The 21,055-nt window shown below is 35.1% G+C and overlaps 4 protein-coding genes across 4 annotated transcripts; 2 read left to right on the top strand and 2 right to left on the bottom strand.

Annotated features, from left to right (window-relative positions):
• The first annotated feature begins 4,851 nt into the window (after positions 1–4,851).
• LOC104897689 (protein MICRORCHIDIA 7) lies at positions 4,852–11,288 on the top strand. Its single transcript, XM_057395449.1, has 19 exons — positions 4,852–5,372; positions 6,096–6,170; positions 6,260–6,294; positions 6,391–6,499; positions 6,584–6,676; positions 6,758–6,842; positions 6,948–7,023; positions 7,284–7,412; positions 7,523–7,621; positions 7,911–8,012; positions 8,318–8,494; positions 8,577–8,672; positions 8,752–8,803; positions 9,158–9,269; positions 9,398–9,687; positions 10,248–10,290; positions 10,397–10,481; positions 10,903–11,025; positions 11,176–11,288. Exons 1-19 carry the CDS (start codon positions 5,003–5,005, stop codon positions 11,263–11,265), a joined length of 2,241 nt encoding a protein of 746 aa, XP_057251432.1. The 5' UTR covers positions 4,852–5,002; the 3' UTR covers positions 11,266–11,288.
• A 223-nt stretch (positions 11,289–11,511) lies between these two features.
• On the bottom strand, positions 11,512–13,966 carry LOC104897514 (pentatricopeptide repeat-containing protein At4g18520, chloroplastic). The gene has a single exon (XM_048647274.2). The coding sequence runs from the start codon at positions 13,681–13,683 to the stop codon at positions 11,803–11,805; it is 1,881 nt and encodes a 626-aa protein (XP_048503231.1). The 5' UTR covers positions 13,684–13,966; the 3' UTR covers positions 11,512–11,802.
• A 962-nt stretch (positions 13,967–14,928) lies between these two features.
• Positions 14,929–16,937, top strand: LOC104897513 (ATP synthase delta chain, chloroplastic). Its single transcript, XM_010684398.4, has 2 exons — positions 14,929–15,426; positions 16,312–16,937. Exons 1-2 carry the CDS (start codon positions 15,097–15,099, stop codon positions 16,756–16,758), a joined length of 777 nt encoding a protein of 258 aa, XP_010682700.2. The 5' UTR covers positions 14,929–15,096; the 3' UTR covers positions 16,759–16,937.
• A 1,699-nt stretch (positions 16,938–18,636) lies between these two features.
• LOC104897512 (leucine-rich repeat extensin-like protein 3) lies at positions 18,637–20,330 on the bottom strand. Its single transcript, XM_010684397.4, has 2 exons — positions 20,112–20,330; positions 18,637–19,680 (listed from the first exon to the last, which is right to left on the bottom strand). Exons 1-2 carry the CDS (start codon positions 20,290–20,292, stop codon positions 18,818–18,820), a joined length of 1,044 nt encoding a protein of 347 aa, XP_010682699.2. The 5' UTR covers positions 20,293–20,330; the 3' UTR covers positions 18,637–18,817.
• Positions 20,331–21,055: the final 725 nt, after the last annotated feature.

Here is a 21,055-nt window from a genome sequence, read left to right as displayed (position 1 = left end):
CTACCACATTCAAACATTTGAGACCGATCAGTCTTTGCAATACCATTTATAAAATTGTAACAAAAATCATTGTTCAAAGACTTAAACCGGTCATTGCTAACTGGATATCCAACAATCAAAATGATTTCATTAAAGGTGTAGAGGTTCTGAGGTAAATTCATCTCCAACCGTTGTTAACCATAAATGTTGACACATCGTTTGTTAGTGTCTCTTGTGTTGCAGGTGTGGGTACTCGATTTTCAATGCAAGTTATATGCCAATAACGCATTTAATGCAGGGATGCTTATTGGCATCTTCTGGGAAATATCCATTGTCAAAGATTACGCAGCTACACATATTGTCGCGTACACAGATTGCAAAAAAGTTGCTCTCCTAATCCATCTCCTATTATGTCAATGAAATATGATCATCTTGCCATTTCATGCTGGGAGCACAACTGATATTTTCAAGAGATGAAGGTCTTATATTGCCCAAGGAAGCATAATCACATCGCGGATAGCATGGCTAAGGCAGGAAGAATTGACTCTTTAGATATGAATGTAACTAGGCTTATCCCCACCCCCTAGTTATCTTTTGAACAATTGGAACGAATTTGTATTAAGGCATTTGGCCGCTGACACTTAATTTTATTTATGCATCCATATTTCACCAAAAATAAAATAAAAATATATAATGAACATTCTCAAATAAAAAAAAATATTGCAAGTATTAAAAACCAAAGGAAGTATTAAAGATATATTTGCAAAGTGATGTTACTTGCCGAAAAAATTCACCATCGGAAATTTACAAGACAAGACATGGACGTCGACAACGAGAAGTGATAGACATTATTTTAGCTTACTAGAAAACAGCCAAAAGCATCTCAACCATGAACCAGAGATATGCTAGATAAGTTTAGACCGTAGTCCAGACGTACTAAGGGTACGTCTGTACCATGGCTTCGACGCGATGGTCATATGTCTAGACCATGACTTAGACGTAATTGTCATACATATGGAACATGTTAATAATGTATGAGAATTACGACTAGGCCGCCATAGTTCATGAGACGTATGAAAATTAAGTTTTAGCCATGGTTTAGAAGTATGAAAATTACAACTAGACCATGGTAGAAACATAATTCTCATACTTTTGGACCATGGTGAAGACGTGATTGTCTTAGATTTGAAAATTTTCAGGCAAAATAAATAGAAAAAAACTTAACTGGCGATGTAGGCTCATTTCAGGAATAGCGAGACATTGATGTGACAGCATATGACATGACTCTTTTCCGGCAGCGGTACTTGGGGCCTGTTCTCCCCAGCTTATTTTCAGTTCAGTTCAGTTCAGTTCAGTTCAATTCAGTTCAATTCAGTTCAGTTCAGACCAGTTCAGTTCAGTTCAGTTCAGCTCTTGACAATACTTTTACTCTCACATATCACTATTCATTTCAATTCAGTTCAGTTCAATTCAGTTCAGTTCAGATCAGTTCAGTTCAGATCAGTTCAGTTCAGATCAGTTCAATTCAATTCAGTTCAGTTCAATTCAGTTCAGTTCAGTTCAGTTCAGTTCAGCTGTTTTATGCCGAAGAGAACAGGCCCTTGGTGATAGTGGGTGCACAATAATGTTGGCGGCAGGTGGATGTGGTGTTAGTGATGGTGGTGTGGTGTTAATGGTGAATGTATGTGGTGGTTGATGAGAGAGAGGAGGGGGAGAAGGGGTAAAGTTGAAAAGAATAAAATTAAACGACGTTTAACGACACCATGATGTATACTCCCCCTGTCCCAATTTAGTTGCTTCATTTGCTTTATCACAATTTACGAGATGCAACTTCAAACACCAATATATTGAGTTACATATATGAAAAAATTATAAAAATTATATATTTGGAAAATACAAATTGGGACGAATCAAACAAGATCCAACATGATTATGTTTTTTCTTATATATATATGGAGTAAAAGATAGTCAAAATTATGACGTAAATAGTATATACAGTCAAAATATAACAACTAAATTGGGACGGAGGTGGTAATATTTCGCTTTGTGTTTTAGGTGCCCAAATAACCACCAATTTAAGCCTATTGCAACTTGCAAGTATCAGCCCAGGAGCATAAGAAGGTAATTACTAAATAAGCCCATCAAAAAAGCAGGCGTATATGTGCCATACATGTGAGGATCAATAAGAGCTATACAAGCAATTAGCCAGCAAGTCTACCTGACATTGTACTTTCCACCATTAGCTATCTAGTTCATTTTCTTCCCACCAGAATCCACAATACCAATCTAATGTCTTAAATTTTAATTTTTTCTCATACTCCAAATTTTTATCTTTTATGATTGAAAATAAATTAATGAAAGTAGCAATGAATATGTACCCTCTGTATATTAACACTCCAAATTAAACATGGGGGTAGGATTGATAATTATATTCCTACTACAACTGCTGCTCCTTATAACATTATAGTTATATAATTATTATTATATGCTCCCATGCATGAGTAAAAAAAAAGAGAGTAAATAATATCTTATTTTTGAATAATTTGTTGAATATCTTATATATGGATCTAGCTTATTACGAAGCATATTGCGAGAGCTCTTCAATCGTATTAGAATTACAATACTTTAAATTATGTAACATAACTTATCTCTATTATATAAGCCAAGGGAGGAGGTGTGGCGTCCTCTTTTGAAGTGACTAAAATACCCTTAATGATCCAATCAATGGAATCAAAAAAATTACAAAAGCAAATCATTCAAAAATTCTCATTCCAACTTGCCATTTAAAACAAGTTTAAAATGGTAGAACATCAAATATTTCAATCAAAAATTAAATGGACAAAATATTTATACCTTATAAAAAAGATGGCATACATAACGTGCACATGAAAAGTCTGAACATTCACTACCTTTGATACTCTTTAATTCAGTTAAACCAACTCATTATTTTTGTTCTTTCTGTTCAATATTCATTCACAAAAACTTAATGTTAACAATCACTCACAACCTTTTTTTTTTACATTAGAGAATTAATATATCTAAATTTATCTAACTGTTGAATTTTTCACATTTAAGTTTAATCATAAATAAAGTACGAATGAAGTATCTAATAGAATAACAAATTTTGAAATTAACGCACGCATCGCGTGCATATGAAGGCTAGTATTATATTAACAGAGTATATGTAATATTCTTAGGTTGTTTATTCAAAATTAAACTCTAATTTGTCATCATCTAAAGATTGTGATGTGATAATTCACACTATCCATATTTCCATAAATTTATCTTTTCCATTGATATATAGTTAGAAAAGATTTTATTTAGATTGGACTTAGATTTAATTTTCTATTAGATTTTTTTTTGGTGAAAGATTATTCTTTTATGAGATTAAAGAAAGAAAGGTTTGAGTGAATGTGGAAAAAATTAGTGGAATCATGGGACTATGGGAGAGGGACTCTAGGAGAGAGTGTTAATAATCCCAAAACAAAGTAAATTCTCTTGAATCCTAAGCCAACCAGGAAATTAAGGAAAAGAAAAAGATAGATGAGATTATATTTTGCAAATCTTTATTTAAGTTGAATATCATCCATATCTTTACAATTCATAAAATTTCCAAAAAAAAAATCAAAAATGATACTCCCTCCGTTTCATTTTAATCTACACACTTACACTTTTCACGCATGCCAATGTAAAACTTTGAGGACATATATCTTTAGTTTTGTATTTGTAAAAATTATGAAAAGTACATATTAATAAAATACATACTAATATGAATCTAACAAGATCTCACATGACTATGTTTTTATTCACGTATAAATCACAAACGAGAGTCAAAGTGCAATTTGTGAATAGTGTAAAATGTCAAAATGTGTAGATTAATATGAAACGGAGGGAGTATAAAATTTACATTTTGCCCTTTAAACCCTCAAATACTAATACAAGTTTATTAAAGTCCCTTAAAACAATATCACTAAACACTCAAATAATAAAATTAGAGACACAATTCTCGCTAAAATATGTTATTTGCTTAGAAAATGAAACAATATTTTTAACATCTCTCTGCTATAGTAACCTCTTTGTATTCACCAATTACAAAAATGCACCTTCTAATTTGCGCATGTCTATATACCAATATGCACTTTCATGACTCATGTCATGAGACATATATAAGTCAAGTGGAACCTTTTTTTTTTAGGAAAATACATCAAGGATATATAGAAAATATTTGATATCATTAACCATGTATAATATTTCTCTATAATTTACATAGGTCATCATAATTACATTTTTTTTTTGTAGAATACGGAAAGTAGTTTTTATTTTATTTTATTTTGAGGGGATATGGAAAGTAGTTGACATTACTAATCACCAAGTATATATACTCTTTCCATAATATTCTTTTTTTTTCCTTTTATGGGCTCTTCTTATAGTATTAACACTAGTATTTGGGGTCCGGGCGTTGCCCCGAGTTGGTATTGTATTTCCGAACTTGATATGCATTTTTTTCATTTTCACTAAAATATATTAATGAAAACTCAACATTTAAAAGATACACATATAATAATGTGGACACTTAAAGCATGATCATGGATTCAAATCTTGTTGTAAGCTAATTTTACTTTTGTGAATTAACATGACACATGCATTAGAGTAATATTGTAAGTAGAAGGGTAATACGGACTTTTACTAGTCTTACGCTTGTATTGTAACACTATATATAAGGTTAACATAATTATTCTCCACACTAACGTGAGGGGTAAGGAGAAGACGCCAAAATCTAGCTAAAGATTAAAAAATAAGAAAGAAAAACGTGCACTATTAAGCTATACTTAAAAAACCGTCTACGATCTTTCCTCAACAAAAACACGAGGGAATCAAAGAGTTTTGGCGCTTCATTTTTTTCTCTCCCTCTTTTCTCATCATCACACTTCTTCAGAAAGAAACCAAAATAAACCCTTGTTTTTTTTTTTCTTGAGTGAAGTCTTGAAGAAAGAGAAAGAATTATAGATTTTATCTTGCTAATATGGAGAAAAACCATAATATTCCAGCAGAATTTGCTTCGACAAATTTAAAGAGGAAAAACCCTACTTTTTCTTCATTAGATAATTCTTATAATGTTGAAAATAATAATGATTTGAAGATATTAAAGATTGATATGGGTTGTTATAGTAATGATTATCATGGTGATGATCAACTCGACGTCGTTTTGCCTGTAGGGTTTCTTGATCCTCTTCCACCATTAGAGAGGGAACTTGTTAATGCTCATCGTAGTACTCCTATTAACATTGAAACGACGACGTCGAATTCGAGTACTCGAAAACAGTTTTGGAAGGCTGGAGATTATGAGCCTTCTCAAGCTCTTGTGCCTCATGGATTGAGTTCTTCTAATTTTGGTATTTTCTTTTTCTTGTTGAATTCTTTTTGACCAATTTTGTTTTTAGAAAATTATATATTTACAAGATTTCGACTTGTTATAAATTTCACAAATATAATTAGAGGGATTAACCATCAAAAAGTTGAGTATTGATAAGTCTGAACGTCAAAACATTGCAAGTACTAAAAAACGAAAGTAGTATATATTTTTGGTAATGTGCAAGTATGCCATTTGAAAAGTAGCTCTTTTTTAAGTATAAAAGTGAACACTTTGCATGTTAGGAGCAACATGTTTGAACTTTGAACAAAAATAGTTTTATCTATAAGATGAGAAGAATACCTAATGCAAGGATTGTTGGATTTTGTGTAATTTTGCTGTTAGATTATGCTTGGTGTTTATATTTTGCTGAAATTTATCAGTTAATTTTTCATAACGCGAGTGATCATGTCTTTTCATTGAATCTAAGCCTAAGATTATGTGAGTTTATGTTACATTGTTACCCACAATTAGAAGAAGATATAATTATTACAGGTGATTTGATGAAATTCAATAATAACTAGTTAAAACAAGTAACCAACATTCTTCTAAGAATGATTTGGGTGATATTAACTCAAGATCAGCATGTTATTCCCAAGTTTATCTAATTAGTATCGCGAATTATCCATTGGTTTTTGATACATCAATGTCTTTACCCTGATCAATTCTATCTGAAATATTAATGATCTCTTCTATCACTATACAGCCGGCATGGATCATGTTAGGGTTCATCCAAGGTTTCTACATTCAAACGCAACGAGTCATAAATGGGTATTGGGAGGTATGAATGCCTTCTATATGAACGTAATTTCTCTTTTTCCTATATGTTTATACGCTTATGGTGCTATTACATGCATGTTCATACTGCAGCTTTAGCTGAACTCCTTGACAATGCGTTGGATGAGGTATACACTACCTAAACACATGAATTATGAATACATCATCTTATATATATAGATACATATATCTTTACATGTGTTGTTTGTATCTTTCATATATAGGTCTCTAATGGCGCTACTTATGTTAGTATTGACATGGTTATAAATGAGAAAGACCGCGATAAGATGAGTATAGTTGATAAAGATCGTAACAGAATGTTGGTAGTTCAAGGTATGTTGTTCATGATACTCGTGTCAACTTTTGCCAGCTCTAAGTAGTTTTCACTCTAACATATATATGCCACATCAATTGCAGACGATGGTGGTGGAATGAACCCAAGTGAATTGAGGTCATGTATGTCTCTTGGATACTCAGCAAAGAGCAAAATGGCAAATACTATTGGGCAATGTGAGTTTCAGTACAAAGTTTACTTCCTATAATGTCAGGCTATACTGTTTGGTTGCTAAATTGCTGTTGTTTCTAACACAGATGGAAATGGATTTAAGACAAGTACCATGAGACTCGGATCAGACGTTATAGTCTTTTCGTTGTGTCAAGGGAAGAATGGATCATGGTTAGTTTCTCTAATCTTTCATGTTTTCGCTCCATGTCGAATTCATAGCAGTTAACTGTTAATTTGAAGGACACTGAATCCTTTCATGATATATATTTTCTGCAGTGCTACAAGAAGTATTGGGATGCTGTCATACACATTCTTGACTAGTACTGGGAAAGAGGATATAGTTGTTCCTATGGTAAGATATCTCTATGTAGAGTATTGCTCTTCTTTGATTCTGTATCAGAAGATGAACTTTTCCAAGTCACAATTGACAAATATATATGGACATCTAACTATAATCATGTACACAATTAGATTTAATAATTATGAACTATGTGAACAAAAGATAGACTTATTGTGAAACGCAGGAAGTATATTTCAGTCTTTTTGCGTCAAATTTTTATCTTAAACATATACTTTGATTAATTAGTGACCCTTTTTTTTATGATGAACAAGATTGATTATGAGAAGAATGGTGAAGTGTGGATTAAGAAGCTAAGCCGTACTCTTGATGATTGGCATGTAAATTTAGAGAGCATTATTGACTGGTCTCCCTTTTCAAGCGAGCAAGACCTTCTTCAAGAGGTTTACTTCTGCTCCTAAACTTCATGTTTATCGAAGTTCAAGTTTAAGATTGATTTTCCTAATTTTACATGCATGTTTTCGACGTTTTAACATTTTCGCTTTGGATCTAGTTCAATTCTTTGGGTGATCAAGGTACAAAGATTGTCATATACAATCTCTGGGAGGATGACAAGCAACAGTTGGAGCTGGATTTCGACACTGATCTTGAAGTATGTTACATTTCTTATGCATGTAGAATAATGTCTCTGGAACTAAAATATAACACAAGATATTAGCTCTTTTTGTGCCTTACAATAAGTTGCTCTAAATTTGTCTCATCTAAAACTTGTTGAAATCTAATACTTACTCTGTTTCGTTTTAAATGCAACAAAAGGGTATTATTTGTGAGATATAAAATATTCCTTTGTTGCATTTAAAACGAAATTAACGGAGGAAGTATGTTTTATCATCATTATCAATATATGTTCCTAAGCCCGCGATTTCTATGATATATGGCAGGACATCCAAATACGAGGAGTCAATAGAGACGAGAAGAAGATAGCTATGGCAAGAAAGTACCCCAATTCTAAGCACTATTTAACATATCAGCATTCACTGAGGGTACGTGAAGGATGGTTTATCTTTGAAAAATCTCCAGTTTATTTTTATCATGAACGTTTCATTGTTTGTAATAGTAAATGTTATGTACTAATTCATGAAATTTATATATAGAATCATATTGCTATGGTACTCAGACTCTTCCTTTTATCTCAAATATCCGTCCTAGATCCTTGACACCCAAACATGCATATCGAAACTCCTTTTTAATATACTCTGAGCAACATATGACATATAGAAATATTTTGTACATGCTTTTTTGTAAGGGGATAAATTGCTGACACTGATATTCAATGGCTATGTTACAGAGTTATGCATCAATTCTGTATCTCAGGCTTCCTCCTGGATTTCGAATAATTTTGCGCGGGAAAGATGTGCTGCACCATAACTTGAAAGATGATATGATACATAGGAAGGAACTTACATACAGACCTGTGTTGCTTACCACAGAGGGGACTGAGAAGGATTTAAATCCATCCACAGATGTATGATCTTTCGGCTATCCTACAGTTCGATTTGATTATCGTTGTTGATTACATAAACTAATTAATAGTGTTATTTTCTTAGATGCAAGCTTTTGTGACAATGGGGTTTGTAAAAGATGCTCAAGATCATATGGATATACAAGGATTTAATGTTTACCATAAAAATAGGCTCATTAAGGTTAGTTTTCTCTTTAACAACAGGGACTTTTTCTAGTTTTCATGGAGCATAATAATATGATTGTTTCTTCTTTAACCAGCCATTTTGGAGAGTTTGGAATGCTGCTGGAAGTGATGGCCGTGGAGTCATAGGTAATCTTTCTTTATAAAACGTTTGATTGCAAATTGTGGTGCTTTATTTATGGGTTCTTTTAGATTTTGTATAATTGAAACAAAAAAGGTGATAATTATATCAAAAAGCCATTTTATGGTTCAAGTAATGTTACTTGTACTCTTCTTTTAACCTTAAATACCCGTGTTTGATCAACGACAACCTGATATGTATATGGAAACTTTGACACTTCACATTAGGCCAGAATCACGGAAGTTCTTCATAGAATTCTCGAGTTGAAAACCTTGTTTGATACAAGTATCCGTGTTCGAGTAATATAGTATATAGGTTTCAATTGATTAATTTTATTCCAATATTTGTTTTTCCTGTGATAGGTGTCTTGGAGGCCAATTTTGTTTCACCAGCTCATGATAAGCAGGGATTTGAGAGGACAACAACACTTCAAAGACTTGAAGCACGGCTAATTCATATGCAGAAGTCTTATTGGTTTGTTTGTTGATCATATTTTTGTCGTATCAAGTAGTACCTCTTTTTTTTCTGATTGCATGATGCATCAGTAATGTTTGATGGACCCATAATACTAAGAAGTTTCAAAAAACTGTTTTTTGTTTCAGGCGTGATAACTGCCATGAAATTGGTTATGCACCACGAAGATCAGTAAACAAAGCTTCTTCAACAGCGGCTTCTCCTCAGCCAATTAAAGGCAGCACGACCAAGGGAACTTCAGCCAACAAAACTGATGACAATAGTAGGAGGAATTGTGTCAAGAAATTTGATCAGGTTTCACCATTCGTTGAATCTTCAAGTGAAGAGGAGATGACAAGCAATGGCTTCGAGTCACCTCCACCCATAAACAAAAGTCGTCCTAGCCATTCCAATATCAAGGTAGACTCTTATAGTACTTGTTCTCTTCTCTGATTTTTACAAAACGTTAACTAATTATTACTGACTAAATCTGATCTATTGACCAAATTACTATGATTGCATTACTATACACAAGCTATTAGCTTGATTTAGGTGGCCACAAAGTGAGCCTGGTTGGGTTGAGACTTGAGAGACAGTTTGGAGTGTGAATACAGGTTGCAGGACCGCAATCTTTGTAGGGGGATCCGGCCATTGGCTAGTCAAGGCGAGGAATCGGGACAGGGGAGATGTGCAAATTTTTCTTTTATAAGATTTGTCTTTAAAGTAACCGATTAATTGGGATGAGTCCGGGTTGGCAGAGATCAACCCACAACCCATTGACCAGGTGATCCAGGCCAGTTCAGGTGACCTTGATCCTGAGCTGGAAGGGAGGGCTTGGGTGGCCCCCTGTAGTTAGGTTTACCAAACAATCTTTCTCAGACATTCAATTTTGTGAAATTAACAATTTTTCTTTCTCAAAATAGAATCATAAACTTTGTTGTATTTCTAATTATCTTCAGGTCAATGGTAATATGCATACATCTCCAGAAACCAAAGAAGATGTCATGAAGTTAAGAAAAGAGAATTTCATGTTGAAGGAGAGGTATTGTATTAATGGTCCATGGTAGAAACAGTTGTTTAAGCTCTGTTCAGTTTTGTTCAGACTTCTGTTGTCAATACTTTACAGACTCATGTTCATTTTGTTGCAGGCTAGAAGATGCTGGTAAATCTAGAAACAATTTGATGCAAGAGTTACAACTTGAAAGAGACAAGTGCAAGTCCCTTGAAGCTCAAGTGAGTGCTCATCTAACAAAAGTTACTGTTACCTCTTCAGTTTCTTTTTTTTGTGTGTGTCTTCAGCATTACATCTTGCTAGTAGAAGTAAATTGACAAGCTTTTGCCGAAGATCATAACCCTTTTCGCTTATATAAAGAACAAGAAATCCTGTGGATTTCTTTTATTTTTAGTATAGTAGTGTTAAAAGCGAGAATCTCCTAATTTGTAATTGTGATGTGCAAGTAGTTGTATAGTAGCAAATTTTGCAACTTTGGGGAAAGTAACGGGTATTACAACCCCCTGAATACGAGCTTTAGGGAACTACGTAGAAAATTTACCTCCTTACGTTCTTTTTAGTTACCCCGAATGTCAATGTGATACTTCATATAATGATCATAACATAATACTGAGATTGGCATGTTAATTTTCGTGCCTATAGCTTGACAAGGCCAACAACAAAGCTGCAGAGACGGACAAAGAGCAAGAGGCTTTAATCCAGATATTCGCAGAGGAAAGAGAGCGAAGAAACAATGAAGAAGATTATCTGAGGCAGCGTTTACAGGTTGCTCACCACTTTCAGCAAGCTGTCCCTGTTTCTTTCTTTTTCTTCTTATTTGTTTGTTTTATCTGAACTTAATCATGTAGTATATGAGTTTTTTTTTCCGTTTTTCTTCACAGTACTAAAGTGAATCTTTTATTTTTCTTCTTTTAGGAGGCTTCAACAACAATCGAACAACTGGTAGACAAGGTGAAGACACTGGAGAAAATGAATATTCGGGGATGTAAGCCCGAAATATATTAGAATACTAGGACTCTAGGAGCATGTACATGTTTATAACTATGCTCAACTGCACAGTAATTAATTATTAGGGGTGGAAGACAATTCTGGCTAACAGAAGTTAAAAGCATCAGCAGGAGCACAAGACATGGAAAAAGCATAGGAACATCTTTATTGATTTTTTGCTTTTCAGTTTTTGTTTCATTTTTTTTTTTCAGAAATATGTATTAATCTTATTGAAACTGATGCTGATTGAATTGGAGCTACACATATCTTTGGATTCAGCCATTTTTGCAATTTCTTTGTTTATGATTTACATGATACCACTAGCCATCCAAAACTTTATGTACAGTTCCATACTCTTTAGTGATCAACTTATATGTCACTCAAACAATGAGGTTCACCTTAAATAAGCGTGTTAGATCATTGGCACCCCTACATGGATGGAAACTCCGACACTCTATTTTGTGTAAAAATCATGGAATTACTCATAAAATAGCCGAGTTAACTCTTGGGCACGTACCTGTGTCAGACATGAATACCAAGTCAGAGCAACAGTGATCAACTTAGTTGCAAAAGATGTTCGGGAGGAGTATCTGTGTTCCATTCTACATCCCCACATGCACTTAGAACAGTTGAGACAATGTATTCGTCCACTTGAAGACCTTCCGCTTGCATCTGGTACATGAGCTTCAGAGCTTCACGGCAGTATCCATTTGTCGCATATCCTACAATCATAGATCTCCAAGAAACCAAGTTCTTTTCTTTCATACTATTGAAAACTTGAAAAGCATCTGAAACACATCCACATTTTACATACATATTTATGAGAGCACTCCCCACAACGACATTATTTGAGATTGCAGGAGATTTTTTAAGTGATGAGTGTACTACTTTTCCATGCTTGAGAGCTTCAAGGCTTGCACAAGCTTTCAAGACTGAGGAAAATGTAAATGGGTTTGGCTCTACGCCTTCATTGAGCATTTCATTTAAAAATTCGAAAGCTTCAAACTCGTATCCTAGCTGGGTACAACCAGAGATTATAGCTGTCCACGAGACAACATCTCGAAGGGGCATGCGTTGGAGAACCTTTGAAGCAAGACCATATTCACCACATTTGCAGTAAAGCCACACAAGAGTAGTTCCTATGTAAATGTTATTTTGTGCTGAGTTCTTGAGCACTTGTGCGTGTATTTCCTTCCCTGTTACCAGATAACCAAAAGAACCACAAGCTTGGAGTATGCTTACAATTGTCAAATTATTTGTTACTATTTTCCGCCTTTTCATCACCCGGAAAAGGTTCAGCGCCTCATATCCAATCCCGTTTCTAGCATACCCAGCAATGATTGAAGTCCATGTAACCATATTTCGCCTTTTCATCCTATTGAATACTTTTCTAGAATCCTCGATTTCACCACATCTCGCATACATATCCACGAGAGAAGTGCCAATATAAACATCGTTTCTTATCAACTTCTTAACTGCAATACCATGCAATTGTCTCCCGAATCTCAATGCTTTCTCTTCTCCACATGCCGTCAGAACACTACATATAGTGTGTTCATTTGGAAAATATTTGCCAATTAGCATTTGAGAGAACAATGACAATGCCTTCTCACCATAGCCTTGTTGAGAGCAAGCAGTGATCATTGTCGTCCATGTAACTACATCCCGCTTCTTCATCCCATCAAAGACACGAAAAGCACTCGAAAAGTCGCTACATTGTGCATAGAAGTACACAATGGCACTATCCACTATCACATTGCTCCATCTACCTTTGATGATACAAGCATGAACCTGCTTGCCTAGCTCATAATTCAACCTCTTCCCACACAATCTCAACAAACACACAAACATTGTCCCATTCGCTTGAATCTCCGATTTCAAATACTCACCACAAAGACAAAGAGCCTCCTCTTCCAAACCATATTTCAGATACCCATTAATCATTGTAGTCCAAGAAACAACATTTCTTCTCTCAGGCATTCCATCGAACACCTTACGAGCCTCCGCTAACTTCCCGAAACTTAAGTACACATTGATCAAATTGTTATTAACAAACACAATTGAATCCTCCAAACACTTCAATATCAAAGCATGCATCATTTTAACTTCTTTCAATCTAGACCGTGATTGAAGCACAGAAACTACCCAAATTGGATCAAATTCAACCCATGGACCTAGCGAACCGGGTTCCGAAACTTCAGCAACTGGGTTATATTGGGTATCGTTCAAATTCAATTCATCAGCTGAATTTGGCGAAATTTTATCATGTAAACGAAAATTTGGCGGATTTTTTTGGAAAAGTAGGGATTGATTTCTACAGAAATTGACATGTTTAATAGATTGTAATTGCAGTGAAAATCCAAGTGATGAAAATAGAGGGGTTTCAGAATGAGATTTGTGAAGTGGTAAAATCAATGTTGAAGAAAGAGAGCGCATTGAATTTTTATGACGTTAATTTCCCGCGAATATCGGTTTGTATAATAAGTATAGTTGTTTATGTTTTGTGTTGCTTTAAATTTATAACAGGATTAGTCTGTTAAGGTTCCCGCTACTGATTTTGCGTAGATGTGGGTTTTGTAGAAGACTTGTGAAACGAGGAGTTTAGTTAAAGATCTACTAAAATTGGCAAATGGTGGGGATCTTTAAACCGACGTGACTCGAACTCGAAATTTTAAATCCGATTGAAAATTATCATGATTTTGTAACTATTTATGTTTTTTAAAGTTTTGGACATAGTTGAAATCAACCCAAACTACAATTTGAGCTCGATTTATTGACATAAAATTGCGAGCTTTAAAATTGGTCGATACTTTGTTCGTTAGTTATGGAGTATTAAATATTAGTTTAAGGGTTTGTTCTCTGCAGCATAAAACAGCTGAATGGAAATGAACTGAATTGAATTGAATAGAACTAAACTGAATTGAATTGAACTGAACTGAAATGAATAGTGATATGTGAGAGTAAAAGTATTGTCAAGAGCTGAACTGAACTGAACTGAATTGGACTAAGCTGAACTGAACTAAACTGAATTGAATTGATCTGAAAATAAATTGGGGAGAACATACCCTAAATGGAGTGTCATATTAATTGATACGACAAACCGGTTGTATTGGTACGAAAGTGTGTAGGAACTAGGTAACGATATAAGGAAAAGTATATTGATTCTCCTTCGTCTAGTATTAGCAACTTTTAATATAACTTCTATTTCTCATATTCACAATAAATTCCTTATGAGTAAATCATATGCTCAGCCACTAAACAAACTTAGTTTAGTTGCTATTACTCTCATATTCTTTAAGGGTGTTTCTGGGTTCAATCTTAACATGATTGTTAAATTGAAGTCAATTTGAGATAGTACAAGATTTAAACTCGTGGGTTCTTACTATTATAGATGACACAATTACCATCTCAACCAACTTTTTAATCATTGGGAAAAAATGCATATCAAGTTCGGAAAAACAATACCAATTCGAGGCAAAGCTTGGACCCAAATACTAGTGATAAAATTAAAAGGAAAAATAAAAAGGAGAGAAAGGCACAAGTGCACAACTGATTTGGCAACATGACCCCACTAGAAGTACAAATCTTTTCCGCGCCAATCAAATTGGCCTCATATCATCTTTAATTATCTCCAAAATATAGAGTATTTCTTCATATCATTCATATTTCTTTTTTCTTCTAAAGTTTTTTTTACCCCCTCAGAAAAAACGAGAGGTTCTCTTTCAATCTTCCATCCCAAACCATCAAAACCTCCATCCATCATTCTACACTCTCTCACCACAAACTTCCTCACTTCCTATCTTCTCTCTCCTCTCTCTCTCTCTCCCTCTCTCTTCGAAGCACACAACAATGGCGGCTCTGCAAAATCCAGTAGCATTACAATCCAGAACAACAACAACAACAGCATTATCAAATTCATCCACTACAAAAACTCCGAAGCCATTTTCTCTCTCCTTTTCTTCTTCTACCGCCACTTTTAACCCTCTCAGGCTACCAATTTTGTCTCACTCTAAGCTCACCGCTAAAACTCGCGGCGGTGGAGCTCTCGGTACTCGTATGTCTGATAGCGCCGCCGGAAGATACGCTTCCGCTCTCGCTGATCTCGCTAACTCCAATGGCACTCTTGAAGCTACCAGCGCAGATGTCGAGAAAATCGACAATATCTTCTCTAATAAAGAGGTATATTTTCTTCTTTTTGTTTTTCTCAATTGTATGTACTGATAATTTCATTTACTCGATGAATTTGTTCATGTATCTGTCAATTTTGTGTATATACGAACTTCGGCGTGAATTTCTTCTTCTTTTTCTCAATTGTGTTTCCTGATAATTTCATTTGTTCCATGAATTTGTTGATGTATCTGTCAATTTTGTGTATAAACGAACTTCAGCGTGAATTTCTTCTTCTTTTTCTTAATTTTATTTCATGATAATTTCATTTACTCGATGAATTTGTTGATGTATCTGTCAATTTTGTTTATACATGAACTTTGGCGTGAATTTCTTCGAATTTCATTAGTTTTGATTTGTGTTTATGTGATTTCTTTACACGCTCGAATCTAATCTGTGTTGTTCATATATTTGGATCATTTGTTCATATCTTATAGCTTAATCAATTCAATACGTGTTGCTTCTATTTAGATTGAAAGAAAGAACTCGATGCACTAAATTTATTTGAAGTTTTGAATTTCTAGCTTAAGAAGTTCAGATAGTATGTTGGATTAATCTCTGGCTTTCCTGATGAATTATTATCTTTTGGTAATGTGCTGTTATACTAAATTCCTGTTAATTGCAGTAGTTCGAATGATGTACTTAAAGTAACTGTCAATCTTTGTGAGTTTTTTTGTTCTAAATAATATAAATAACTCCACTGTTATCAATCTTCGTGTTGCACTCAAATTTACCAGAAGCTTTTGATAGTTTAATGTAGTATGTATGAGCAAAGTGTTGATATGTCAATCATTATTGCTACACTCATTTGGAGCAAATATGCGGCTTCTTTCCAAGTCTGATAGTTGGAGTGGATATGGTATTGGTCTTGATTCATCATTTTTCTTGATGATACAGGTTTATGACTTCTTTGCAAACCCAGTGATTGGCATCGAGAAGAAACGTGGCATCTTGGATGAGATCGCCAGCTCCTCAAGCCTCCAGCCTCATACTGCTAACTTCCTTAACATCTTGGTAGATGTGGATCGTATTCAACTAATCAAGGATATAATAAAGGAGTTTGAGGTGGTCTATAATAAGCTTACTGGAACTGAATTGGCAGTGGTGACTTCGGTGGTGAAGCTGGAGAATGATCACTTGGCTCAGATTGCTAAGGGTGTGCAGCGGTTGACACAGTCAAAGAATGTGAGGATTAAGACGGTGATTGATCCCACACTGGTTGCTGGGTTCACTATCAGGTATGGTAATGGAGGTTCCAAGTTGGTTGATATGAGTGTGAAGAAACAGCTTGAGGAGATTGCTGCTCAGCTTGATTTAGCTGATGTTACACTCGCTGCTGTATAAAACTAGCATCATATGGTCATCTAGTATATTTGGTTTAAAAAATGTTCTGAATTTAGATTTGGGATTCTGCATTTTTGAAACTATATGTATTCAATTGTATAATTATGTTAATGACAAGCAAATTGGGCATTTGTCCATTATTTATGCCTATAATATAAAGTATATATAATTTCATGATATTTATCAAAATTATCATGATGGTGTATCGCAAGTTATAGTGAACGGTATATAGCGGATTGCAATTTTTTTGTTTCTGGGACACTCTTGGAGTAACCTTTGCTTTCTTAGACACATACAGGATTTGGTTTTCCTGGCTGCCAACTTCATTTCAACTGCAAAGACTGAATACTTCTCTTCACTAACCAGGGAAAGGTATTTTTTATTTTTTTTTGACAGGAGGGAAAGGTATATTTGAGTCTTTGATCATCTGTGCTTTAGAAGACATAAGGATCAAAATTAGTCTCAAGAGTTTTGCAATCAATATCTGCATTGATGCTAGAAGCTGTGGTAAATCTTTTTCATAAATTTACATGCGGTACATCATGCAAGTTACTGCCGTGGTTATGGATATGCAATCTATCTTGACCTTGTGTTTCTAATGCCCATTCAAGGGGATGCTAGTTAGTCTTATACATGTCAAATATAGCTTTATATGAAGATAGTTTGCAGAAGTTTCTTACATGTTTAGCAACTAATATCTTGTGCGTTGCTTTTCGCTTATGGAATTATCCTAATTACATGCATGTAAAAAAAAAAAATGGTTTATAAAATACCTTAACTCCCATCACAATTACTAGTACTTATTTAGTTATCTAGAACAGTTTTGACCTTCAACTTTGCTAGTAAAGATGCTTGCAAGTTTGGCAAAAAAACGTTTTCTGGACAATAATTGCAAGTGCTATAGTGTGCAAGTGCCGTTACCTTGACGGCCCGTTTGGTAGTCGTTAATAAATTGCGGTAATGGGAATGAATTTTAAGTATAGTTTTATTAGGGAAGCACCCTTAAAATCTCCATGGGGAGGCATATTTTCTCCATGGACAAGCAATCTCACCCTAAACTTGTGTTTTTGTCTCCAAGGGGAAGCAATTTTCATTACCACTCATTACCACCTAACAAGGTGGTATTGGATGGGAATGAAAATTCAGAAAGAAAGTGGACACTTTAGGAAAATTAGCATTACCATGGGAATGGACAATGATATTTTCACAAATTTACACACAAATTCATTCCCATTACCACCATTTATGACCAACTACCAAACGGGCCATGAGTACATTCAGTTTTTTATTGTGGAACACGTACAGAAACAATGCAAAGCACTTGTAGTTTCTTTAACTGTATGTTCGTGGGGGTATCATAGGCTCAGTAGTTAATAGCTCAAATTTTACTGAGAGTAACATGCTTTCTAAGCATATTCTTCGTGTTGTTAGTTTACTTTTGAAATTGTTCTCTTGCAGAAAGCTTTTGTTTATTCTCCGATGTGACTTTGTTGCTGGTCCTGGATAAGAATTATGAATTGTGCTATCTGTGCTGATGAATTCTGTTTTAGCTGCTGCATTCTGATTTAATCACCTGTAATTCGCATTTATGGTGCTTAAAAAAAGAACTCTGTTATTAGATTTGATATATTTGTTTCTCTATAGTTTACGCAATATATTTGTGTATGTCAGCAGAAATAAGCACATCAGGGATCTCTTTGCACATTGTCAATACTAGGTGTCTAGATGTTTTGGGATACTTGTTTTTAGAGCTTGAACTTTGAAGTGCAGTTATGATAGTAGCTAATATCTTGATATGTTGTTTATTGTCTAGTGCCATGTAAGATGGCCTTTTTCTTATATATCTTTCCTGGATTCACTTAACAGTAGAGCTGTCAATGACCATAAATAAGAATGCCTATGCAATATTGGATGAAGTGATTTGAGTACCAATACATTACAGTATTTATACATAGAATTAAACTGTACACATAGACTTATATATGGGTTACAATCTGTATAGCAAAGAACAAAATTTGCACACAATAATCTTAGATAAGAGAAAAAACAGAACATACGTTTATGGATTCTGTTTTTGAAGGTTTGGTGGACTTAATGGAGGAATTAATGGTGTCCAAGTTTTTGGATCGCGGAGATCAAATATAGGTGGTGGTGGGGGTGGGGGTGGTGGAGATATGAGCGGAATGTGAGGTATCCATGTTCTTGGGTCTCCTAGATCGAAGGATGGTGGAGGAGGAGGAGGTGAGTGAAGGAAGGATGGAACTGAAGGGAATGGAGGAAGATGTGGGAATGGTAAAGAGGGTGGTGGGCTTGAAAACGGGAATGGGAAGGGTAAAGAGTGTGGAGGGCTCGAAAACAGGAATGGGAAGGGTAAAGAGGGTGGAGGGCTCGAAAATGGGAATGGGAAGGGTAAAGAGGGTGGAGGGCTCGAAAACGGGAATGGGAAGGGTAAAGAGGGTGGAGGGCTTGAAAAAGGGAATGGAAAGGGTAAAAAGGGTGGTGGACTTGAAAATGGGAATGATAAAGGTTGCAGGTTTGCAGCTTGTGATATACTCCTAGATGAAGCTTGTGATGATTTATGTCCTCTTTTCCTGCAAATGGTGTCGTTCCTTTTACTCGGTCTGAAACTCAGAGGAGTGAAGCTGTAAACACAGAGATTCTCTTGTTTGGATTTGACTGAAACTTCTGTTGTTGTTGCTTTCAGGGATGGAACATTACAAGCTGAAGATGAGCTCTCTAGCAAACTTGCCTGACAAAAGGATTGGATCGGAGGACCGTCTACGCAATCTACCCCTTCAACAGAAGGTATTTCCAGCTTATATACTCCGTATATGTCAGTTGTCCTGTTAACTGAGAAGCTTATCATCTCCGTTGTTTTTGGCACATTTGCATTAAATCTGCATTGTATGTGTACATCAGCACCTGGTACATCAAAGCGAACCTATTATATTTGGTTCTATGCAATAGATATCAGTGTACTAGGATGTGTTTGGTTCAATCGAAAATCTTTTTCTAGGAAAACTCATTTGCATTTTGCTCTGTTTGGTTTGGGAAAGGGGTGATTATAACGTTCTTGAGTCGTAAGGAATTTCCCTAAACGTGGAAAAATATTTTTCTCAATGCCTCGGTATTCCCTACCTTCCTTGACTTTTTCCCTCTATCCCCTCTCCTCATCTCTCTTCTTTCTTTCTTTTCTAATTTTTTGACGAGGGACCAAACAACGAAAAATGAATTTTGAACCTGTTTATTCCATTGAATATCAAATTCTGTTTAAAATGTTCTCCTTCAAAGTCGAACCAAACACAACCTTAGTGAAAACTAGACGCTGTACTGGGCTAGATGTGATGTATTACCTGGGATGAAGTAGCTGTGTTTTGAAAAGCCGTCACTGAGGCACGTATCACAGTAAACCGCACCTACCACAGTGATGCGAGAGCTGATGGGCGGTGTCGAGTGAGCCAGAAGAGCGAGCGGGTGGCCGAAGATAATCATAAGGAGTAGAGAGAAAGCCATTCTGTTTGTGAGAAGAGACATTGGAGAGGGGGGGGGGGGGGATGGGGTAGTATAGAAGGTTCTAATGAGAGAACATATCTGTAGTTAGAAACACAAAAGCATTTAGTAGTACTCCATGATGAAGATTCATAAGGCAATACTTTTTATAACTTGTAGATTATCCCCCATGTTGTTTCTGCAGTAATATGCCCGTGAGTTTTTGTTGGTAGGGCCAACTGTTATCACAATGAAGAATACTGTTTTTTTCTTCATCTATCTATTATTTCAATCATCCACTACAAACAAAAGCATGTGAAGAGGCAATTTGGAAGATTATGCCTAGAAATTCTTCGTCTCCATACAAGTTTTGTTAAAGGAAATCACGGGTATTTGGAAAGAATCATAACATCTGTTTGGTAGCTAGCTTAATGTCTTGGATTTGTCCTTTTGTTTTCTGTGTATATATATATAGTATATCATGCATGGTTATCGAATTTGAGCCACTAAATATGCTCTATCTACTACTTCTAAGTGTAGTTCTTCAATGCACTTTTTTGCTTGAAACTAGTCATTGAAATAATGTGCAATGTCATGATTTTTTTTCGACGAGTGATAATAACCACATCTTAGATAGAGAGTCCCGAGTCTAATTTTATCGTTGTTATCGGGTCTTAATATGGGTTTATCATCCCTGAGATTTTGTACGGCATGGCTGTTCATAATGTTTTTGGTAAGTGGGAAATATGCAAGCAATTGCTGAGAGAACCAGTATACTGTTGCGCCAAATTCTGCATTTATGTTTGTC

Source organism: Beta vulgaris, chromosome 6 (genome assembly GCF_026745355.1).
Source record: "Beta vulgaris subsp. vulgaris cultivar EL10 chromosome 6, EL10.2, whole genome shotgun sequence".
Classification (NCBI taxonomy): domain Eukaryota; kingdom Viridiplantae; phylum Streptophyta; class Magnoliopsida; order Caryophyllales; family Amaranthaceae; genus Beta; species Beta vulgaris.
This window is presented reverse-complemented; position numbering and strand designations above follow the sequence as displayed.